The 9,500-nt window shown below is 37.4% G+C and overlaps 1 protein-coding gene across 1 annotated transcript in view; it reads left to right on the plus strand.

Moving 5' to 3' along the window:
* The first annotated feature begins 1,009 nt into the window (after nt 1-1,009).
* CHL1 (cell adhesion molecule L1-like) overlaps nt 1,010-9,500 on the plus strand; it is an 89,064-nt gene continuing 80,573 nt past the window's right edge. Inside the window, exon 1 of the mRNA XM_006890668.1 lies at nt 1,010-1,100. Coding sequence (XP_006890730.1) covers nt 1,010-1,100 — 91 coding nt within the window. The remainder of the gene's footprint in view (nt 1,101-9,500) is intronic.

Below are 9,500 nucleotides of genomic sequence, written 5' to 3' on the forward strand. Positions count from 1 at the left end.
TGAAATTTTAATCCCATTCTATTTGCTATATTTTGAAATGGATAAGCTGTTTGGGAAGTACCTGATGTCGTTACATACCTTGGTGTATTTTATTTGAAACCATAGGTCCTCCTTAATTTTCTCAATTTTCTTTTCTTATCTTTTTATATCTTACTATAACTGTTCAGGTCTCTTGTGTGCTGCATTGGAAGATGAAATGGAATTTCACCAGACAAAGAAAGGATTTTTATTTCTTTTTTTTAAATACTGGTGGGAGGGGTGCGGGAGGATTGCATACCAAAGAAATAATTTTTCTTTTACTTTTTCAAAGAGAGGAGCAAACTCCGGGGGTGGGGGGTGGGGGTGGAGTGGGGGGGCGGGAAGGCTTGGCAGGGAGAAAAGTGCAACAATGAATGAATGGAAATCCAAAATCTCTGTAAATGTTCATTAAAATTATGAAAATAAAAAAATACTGACTTGAAACAATACTTAATAGAAAGACTTAGTGTAATAAGACTCATGTTTTTGAAGGAAATTAATGACAACTCTTCTCATAGTATTTGCATGCACAATGTACGTGATCTACATTGTTGTTGTTGTTGTTAAGTGCCGTCAAGTCGTAGGCGACTCATGGCAACCCCGTGAAGGAAAGACCTGAACACTTGCATAACTTTGATCGTTTCTCCAAGTTCACTGTGCAGTTACATGCAAAGTAATGGAATGCCATCCGGGGAAAAATTTCTATGTCTTAAAAGTAAGATTCTTTGCAGTAATTTCGGCTTCGTTTTAAATGCAAAGAGTGACAACTTGTTAAATTTATACTGCAGTTTTAGAGGACAGTTTTAGAAGGAGAATAGTAATGTCCAGCAGGAAAGAAGGCTTCATTTCTGTGTCGATACTGGAGGGTGTATGTACTGAATTGCTCTTCTCTGTTGCGTTGGCTTCCGTGTTTAGGTTTCCCGGTCAGCCACATTCTCCGAAGCTGGAAACCAAAGTCCTTTCTCCCGGGCCTTCACTTTCCTGAAGAGCAATGGCGATGCTGTCAAGAGAAAGAGCATCCGTCGTGGTGCTGACTTTGTTCCTGTTCAAACTCTCCACCGCACTTGAAATCCCGCTCTCAGGTACCGTTGACCATATTTTAGTAACTGTGCATGGAATATCATATCCACATTTTGATTTTTATGTAGAGGGCTTATAAAGTGAAATTGTAACTCTTTTTTTTTTGAAATTGTAACTCTTTTAAAGTGTTACCATAATTTTTGAGAATTCTGTGGTCAGAATTCATTCCTACAGCTTTAATTTCATTGGCTGCCTTCTGTTTGGCTGTTTTGCAGCTCAGGCTTTTTTTATTTTTTCTTTCTTTCTTTTTTTTTTTTTTGCCTGTGACACTGCTGTTGCATTTTGGGAGCAAAACCAAATGTATCTACATCTGTCTGTACACCTGTTTACATTCAGATCTGCGTATCTATACATGATATCTGTGGATGGGATGAAGTGACACAGTGACTGAGGTAAGAAGGATAGGTGTGTAGAGACAGTGAGACTGGCTCAGGATAGAGCAGAGTTCAGAGCTGTTGTGCACAAAGGTCTCTAGGACTTGCAGGTGACTTAACGACACTTAACAGCAACATGTCTGTATATCGAGCTAACAAGATCTCAGCAATTTCTATTTCAACTTAAACACAAAATAAATGTAAATGCTATACTTGCTAAACTTGGCGTTACCACAGGACAGCACGTAAAATACCATACAATTAAATTCATTTGTTTTTTTTTTAAAAGAAATAAATACATTAGCTTACTTTAAGGAGAATGATATTTTGGTCATTAATGGAATTCAACAAGAAGAAATTAAGTAAACTTTGTGTCTTTACTGAAGGAATTATATCTTTAAAAAGCCAAACAATAAATTATAAAAATAATAGAACAGATTATATAATATGTTATTAACTCTGAGAATCTACAGCATTTTATGATGTCTGTTCCTATCAAGAGATTAGCCAGTGGTTTTATGAAAATGTATAACTTAACATACACTCATAAAATAAATATAGGTTTGTAACCATGATAAATCAAAATTAATAGGGTATAGTAGTTAAGAGTTCAAAAAGTATTCTATCTGGAGACAAATATATTTATTGGATTGGACACTACTTGGATAATGTAAGCAATGAGGTATTTTATTTTGTTATAAGCTCACAGGATATTCAGGACCTTTGCAGTGTTATTAGATGTTTTCTCTATAGGCTTACAGGATTTTCTCGACTCTTTTCTACATTTCATTTGAGGAAACTGTACTTGACCTTGGAAATGTTATTTACAGATCATCCAGTCCTACACAAATAGTCTTGACTTCAGATATTTTCGTAAATGCTGTTATTGTGTGTCATCAAGTTGGAATCAACTTGATCCTGACCTTCCAGAGAGTGTTCAGAGGCTATAAATTGCACGAGAGGAGATGGCCCCTCTTCCCTCTACAGGCAGCTGGGGGATTTGAACCGTGTGCCTTTGATTGGCAGCACAGTTCCTTACCAGTAGTCCACCAGCAGCCCATAATAAATTATCAAGGTGCAGAGACGAACAGAAACTTTATTTTTTATTTATCATTGATTTTTTAAGGTGACTTCAGTGAAGGTTTACAAAGCAAATTAATTTTTTTACTTAATGAGTCATAGGCATTTTATTCAGTAAAATTAATTTTAGTCCCCACTGCATAATCGCATTTCTTTACTTCTGCCCTGTGTTTCTGATCTCTATGAATCCTGCCATACCTCTCTATTTCCTGTGCTAAGTGATACTGTTCTGATCATGTCTTTATTGGATATTGCCTTTACCTTCACTCATCTTAATAGGTACCTATTATCTATTGCGGGGGAGCGCTGGTGAACTAGTGCTAAGAAACTGGGCTTCACTTCCAAAGGCACATTGTTCAATTCCACAGCTACTCCCAGGAGAAGGATGGGCAAGCGTTTGAAAATCTGCTGGAGAGTTAGCTATGAGCCTGTTGAAATTGAAGGCACACAAAACCAACATTATTTATGAATTTTTAATCCTCCCATCTTCTTGTTTTTATCTCTAATAATCATCCAAGAATGATTATTTGTGTAGACCTTTTCTTACTTTTTTTGTAACAGCGGTCTTCTGTAGTATTTGTTCTTTTGTGGCTTATTTGTGTCACTTAACCTAATGACCTGTAAATCCATCCCTGTTATGCAGTGTTGGTACCTGCACCATTGTTTTTAGTGATGTGTAGTATTCCATTGTACGAATGCACCAATTTCTTTGTCTCTTCCTCTGTTGATGGACACTTGAGCTGTTTCTACCTCTTTGTTTTTATAAGTTATGTTACAATGAACATGCTTATGTATATATTTGTCTATGTTGTGGCTTTTATTTATTTGGGATATATACCTAGATATATCCTAAACATATTATAGAATTACCAAATTTTCTTTGTGAAGTACTTAGCGAAATGGAATAAAAGGGAATAATTCTCTGATTGTTAAAGATATTTTTCAAAATACTAGTTTCTGGAGGGTCACCTTACGTTATGTGCTATACCAATCCTGTAGTCTGGGCATTGGGAAGCCCTAAACTTACAGCTCGTTTCAAGGTAAGAATCCCTTTTCAACACTCTTTGCCAGATGACCAAGCCTCTGCTTCAGTATTTCTACTTCTTAAGGAATTCCAGACTTTTCTCCAGATATTTAACTGTCAATTAAGACAAAAAAAATGTCACTTTAAGTGAAAGATGGAATTTCATGGATGATGGAAATGGTTAAAATACCCTTGGCTACTAGCATCTATGAGCACCTGCGAAGAACGGCTGAGATGTTTACTTCTGAGAAGTCAGACATTGGAAACGCTGTGAAGCATCATTGTGACTCATTGGAAAGGTTTTGGTGGTGGTTGTTTTAATCAGTATATCGTAGTTCATCACTGACCTGCCTGCTCGCTGAGATCTGGTCATAGGCCGAAGTCCCCCTGCATCCTTAGTGGAAGCTTCTGGTTTGAATGAGTGATGCCATGTGAACAGCAAGACTCTTGGTGAGGTCTCTAAGAAGGAGTTAATCACCTTCAGTAGCAGCAGAGATGCCCTTGGGATTCCTCATTCAGATTCCTGACTGTTCTCAGGCAGATACATTTATTTTCTGTCTTTTCTCAGTTAGTTCATCAGTGGTGAAGGATTTGGAATTTTCTATTATTCCAGAGCACACGTTTTTATTCTGGTTGTCTCTGTTACTTATGCATTTTCATGCTGTAATGTCCTCAGACAACAGTTGTTATAAAATATTAATGCCATGTTTTCAGAACAACTGAATATTACCCATTTATTTCAGCGCTCTAAAGCACTAAGGCAGGTATCCAATTTGAATGTCAACGAGTCTGGTGGCTCTGTAATTGGCCTAATTATAGAGGGAAGGATTTATAATGTAGAATATATATTCTTATAAACACCCAAAGGTTATTAGCTCCATTCCCTGAATAATTACTTATGGCTGAGATTTACAACCTTAGCAAATTTAAGAAAGAATAATGTCCTAATAAACAAGTTGTTCACAACTTATTAGTGGATATCTAAGGGAATGTTGCCATTGTGGGTTATCCCTCACCGTTTACAACTGAAACACAATTTAAATAGTACGAATCTCCAATAAGCTCTGGACCGCCTCTGCTTCAAAAGAGTAGTATTCAGGAATGAGTAAATGTCCATGAAGATGTAGATGCTTTCCAATTTACGAAAACTCAGTGGACAAAGCTCCCTAAACTAATAAAACCCACTTTAGATTTATTAGGCAAAAGAAAAGAGATGGGAATTTGTGGACTGGGTGGGCACATACTTATTGTTGTACATGCAATTCAGGTTCAAGCTCCTGAGTGTTTGGATTCCAGAAATAGACTGCGGTGTCACAAGATTGGACAGTTGTTATTTAAGTAAGAGGGGGTTCCCCCAGCCCCCACCTCTGTTCATTGTACTAGCATTTGTACTGATGGTAAAAATAAGTGAACAAGCATGTAGGCCTGGCAGAATGGCTCCTGTCCGAGCACTGTGCAGTATGTCCTTCATGGCCGTGAACTCTCGCAGTGAAACAAGCCATCACAATGATGAAATCAAAGCCTTTTACTCATAATTGTCTTGAGGAGGAAATGAACATGATTTGTTGTTGTTCTGTGCTGTCAAGTCACCCGTGACTCATAGCGACCCCGTGTACAACAGCCCTAAACCCTGCTCCAGTCCATGTCAACCTTATTGTTTCTGACACACCTACCCCATTGTGTCAGTCACTGAATCAATCCACCTCACCGAGGGTCTTGCCCTCCTGCGCTGTCCCTCCACCCTCCCAAGCATGATGTCCCTCTCCAAGGACCCGTCCCTCCTTGCAACATGCCCAAAGTATGTCAGACAAAGCCTCAGAATCCTTGCCTCCAAGGAGCAGCCTGGCCTTACTCTCTGATTAATTATATTAAATTTTGACCCACAAGGACATATTCTTCAGTGTCCTGTGGAGTGAATTTGAAAGTCAACATACATATGCTGTGTAAATAAATACACTATGATAATATTCTAATTTGTGATTGTATCATTTTTAGTCTCAGGCTGAGCACTTCTTTTTTTACTTGAAAGTAGGAGTGACAGCCAAATTATAATTACTCAGGTGAAGACATTTCCCCCCGAAATGAATCAAGTGGTGCTGGCACTGACCAGGGAACAATGGACAATATCTCTGTCATGGATTGAATTTGAGGGTTCATATAAAAATGCAGATGAGCTGTTCAGCTTTCTAACAGTTGAGATTTTTCTGGTTGGTCCAATGATGACATAAAAAAGTGATTAAAAAATTTACTACAGTATCTTTATGAATCCAAATCAACTAAATGACAATTGGTTTGTGTTTTGACAATGAAATGTGTGACTGTTTAAAGATCTTGATAATCCTAGTGAAGTAGTATTGTTTCCAAAGAGTCAGTGTCTGATGTTTTAAGTGCCACTGGTTCTGATCACACAGGATGGCAGGATGATGGCCTTGACTATCTCATTGCACCTGGAACAAAACTCACTGCTGTAGTTTAGCTGTCAGGGAGTGGAGTTCTGGCTGTGTCGTTTGCAGTGAGTTGTACTCATATCTCAAAGGCCATGGTGTTCAGTGGTTCAAATCTACCATCTGTTCAACCAGTGGTTCTTTGGAAGAAAGATGGGACAGTTAAAACTTACAGCCTTGAAAACTTCAATGGAGGGTCACTCTGAATGACAGATGGCAGTGAATTTGGATATACTATGATCAGTAAGAGGAGAGAGGCACTCCCTCCCTAGATAACCAGCCATCTAAGGTAAAACCCAAGTGCCCATCAACAAATGAATGGATAGAGAAGCTCTGGTATAGTCACACAATACAATACTATCTCAGTCACAAAAGGACAAATACTGTATCACGCCACTGCTGTAAATTGGGATGGACATTGGGATTGGGGGAAAACTAAGAAAAAAGGGGATAAATAATATATACTCCATTGAAACAGATGAGGGAGAGAACTGTTTAGGAGGAATATATGATTAGGTATTATTGTTATGACAGGAGTCCAGAATGAAGGTAACACAGTGCAGTGGACTGGGGGGGAGGGATTGTATAACAATGAAAGAATTTTTCTTTTACTTTTCAAATAGAAAAGAGAACTGGGGGGGAGGGGAGGAGAGGGAGGAAAGTACAACAATGAATGAATGGAAATCCAAAGTCTCTAAACTTCCATTAAAATAAAATAAAATAAAAACAAAAATGCAAGATTTCTCAAAGATAAAGCCCTGAAGGTGGGAAGGGAAGGAGGTGGATAGAAGGGTCCATGGTAATGAGAATTACAGGGAAGAATTAAAAATTGAGTCATTATATTCAAGGTATTCTCATTAATCTTAAAAAACAAAGTGCATAAATGATCAAATAAAAAAAATCAGGGCGTTAGTGAACTTTTCCACCAATCACAATAAAATATAACATTAAGTTAAAAAAATTCAAACCACAAATAACCTCTGAGCAAAACATGTGTTACATTTAAAGACATGATTTATAGTTGTGGTTTCAGACCACCCACAATAAACCCTTAAGAAGCTGTCACTTGTTAAGTTGTGGGTTATATCCAAAAAGATTATTCATATTTATCAGAAAGGAATTTAAAATATATTCGCTGTTTTGCAGCTCTTACCCGTAGCTTCTTCCTGTATTTCAACAAAGAAACATAGTGCATCATAGGGAAACTGAAGCAGACCTGAAAATCCAGCTGTCTTCTCTTAAATCAGAACTAACAGAGATGTGCATGAATGTGGGAGCCTCTGTTTCTTATTTTTACATAATTATATTATTTAACCTGTGAAAACTTTGCTTTGACACGTTGCCACAAATGATGGCAAATGTGTTTCTAAGCATGGTCGTCAATTTTAAAAGTGTGCGGCAACGTGTTAAACAAATACATACGTAGACATTATTCTCCACTTTAATTTTTATATGGCAGCTATTGGGAGGATGTTTCTGTATAATGAATTTCACTACTAACCCAAAGGTTCGAGGTTCAGGTCCAGCAGGTAAAACCTGGGAAGCAAAGCCTGCTGGTCTGTTTCCAGTAATTGACTTCTAATGTCCTGTGAGCACAATTCTAGTCCAACCCACCCGAGGCTGCTGACAGTATCGGAACAATGACAACTGAACTTGTTAGTTTTAATATTGATAGTGTTACTAACTGATATAACCAAGAGTCTTTAGAATTCTTCATGATTTCTAGGAGGTTTCTGTTTTTAGAGTCACCATGACGCCTATTTGACATCTAACAATAATAACAAAGAGGTTCTGGGATTAAAAAGCTTTGAGAATTATTTTTCAAGGCCAAGGCTTAATTTTACAGCTGAGACAATGTCGGAAATGGTGTAGCCTCACCGAGGGGGCTACAGGGTGGAGAGTCTTCCTTCCCACTAAGAAGAGTCACACATTAAAATCAAGTTCTGAGCTGTGGGCAAATTGCTTTTCTCAAAACATATTGGCCAAGGCCAGACTCCTGCTGATGGACCATTTGCACTTCTTAAGAAGTCAATTCTGTCCCTTCACTGTTATCAGTAATACGTTCTAAAATAGAAATAGCTCTCAATTCAAAAAGACACTGTCAGCGGTAGAACTTTACATTCAGTGATCTGTGTTTTATTTCCATTTAACGGACGTTTGTTTGTATCTTCAGCGTTCACATACATGTTTTATAATCACGCTTTCTCATCCATATTACCTAGCTCTTTGAGTTGGTGCAGAGCAAAGCCATTCACTTTTTTAATTTCTTATTAGTATTGAGGTTATAGAACTTGTCAAACTCTAACAAAATTTATCCTCCAGTGAAAGGGTATTCGGATATATATAGATTTACAAAGCATATGCTATTAGGTTATGTGAATGATTATAGTATATTATCTATAAAGAAAGAAGCAAACAAAACCCTAATTTCAAATAAGTAAATGTTGCAAAGAAATAAAAGAAGAACGTCTAAATGGGAATTGGCACATGATAAACAAATGCAAGGAAACCATTTATTATAATAAAAATTGCCAATAGTAGTAAATGGAAATCATCGTAAAGGGAATGAAGAGGTGATGATTTTCTCCTTCAGAATTCGTAGGATATGTTTGCAGTCCCAACGTGGTATTTGGTGTGGAAACCCTGCTCTCAGGCGGGTTTATACTGAACTGCCCTTTATAAAATGACAGTGGCCCTAGTGGGAAAAAGTTGCACTGCAATCCCAAAGGCACACAGTTCGAGGCCACCAGCTGCTCCGTGGGAGAAGGATGAACAATCTCCTCCCATGCAGTAAACCACCAATGAAAACCCACCAGAGGGTCAGCTATGGGTTGGTTCTGACTCTGGTACGCAACAACAATAACAGCGCTTACCTGGAGTCTTCACTAGGTGTGTCTGTGCTTAGAAGTTTATCATAAATCAGTTGAAGCAGTTCACGAGAAGCCTATATGCTGGAGGATCTCCATTGTGATAAATATTAGAAGTGGAAAATGATTCAATGTCCTGTGGAAGAATTACTGAGTAAGTTCTAGCATATCAGTATGAAGAGAAAATAGGAAAGCAGCATATCAAATAGAACGACTCTTGAGAAATAGGAAATGCAAACCAGAACACTGAAAATGGTTGCAGTACATAAAAATATGCATACACGGGAATAATTTGAAGAGGCATTTTTATTCTATTTGTGGGGGGTTTTTATTATGGAGATACCCCCCACCCCAATACTTTCTTTCACTGACATTAAGATTCATAGAGTTGTTCCTATTTACATTGTGTTTTATGAAATTAATCACGCCATTGGACTATGCCCACTGTTACCCTACCTTTTATTTATTTATTTATTTATTTATTTATTTATTTATTTATTTATTTATTTATTTATTTAAAAATTAATGTGACTATGGTGTTTATTAGCATGCAAAGACCTTAAGTACATAAATCAACTCACAAAAATATAGTTATAAATTTGATCATTTGAAC

Source organism: Elephantulus edwardii, unplaced genomic scaffold (genome assembly GCF_000299155.1).
Source record: "Elephantulus edwardii isolate Elephantulus edwardi_28Jun2011 unplaced genomic scaffold, EleEdw1.0 scaffold00091, whole genome shotgun sequence".
NCBI lineage: Eukaryota > Metazoa > Chordata > Mammalia > Macroscelidea > Macroscelididae > Elephantulus > Elephantulus edwardii.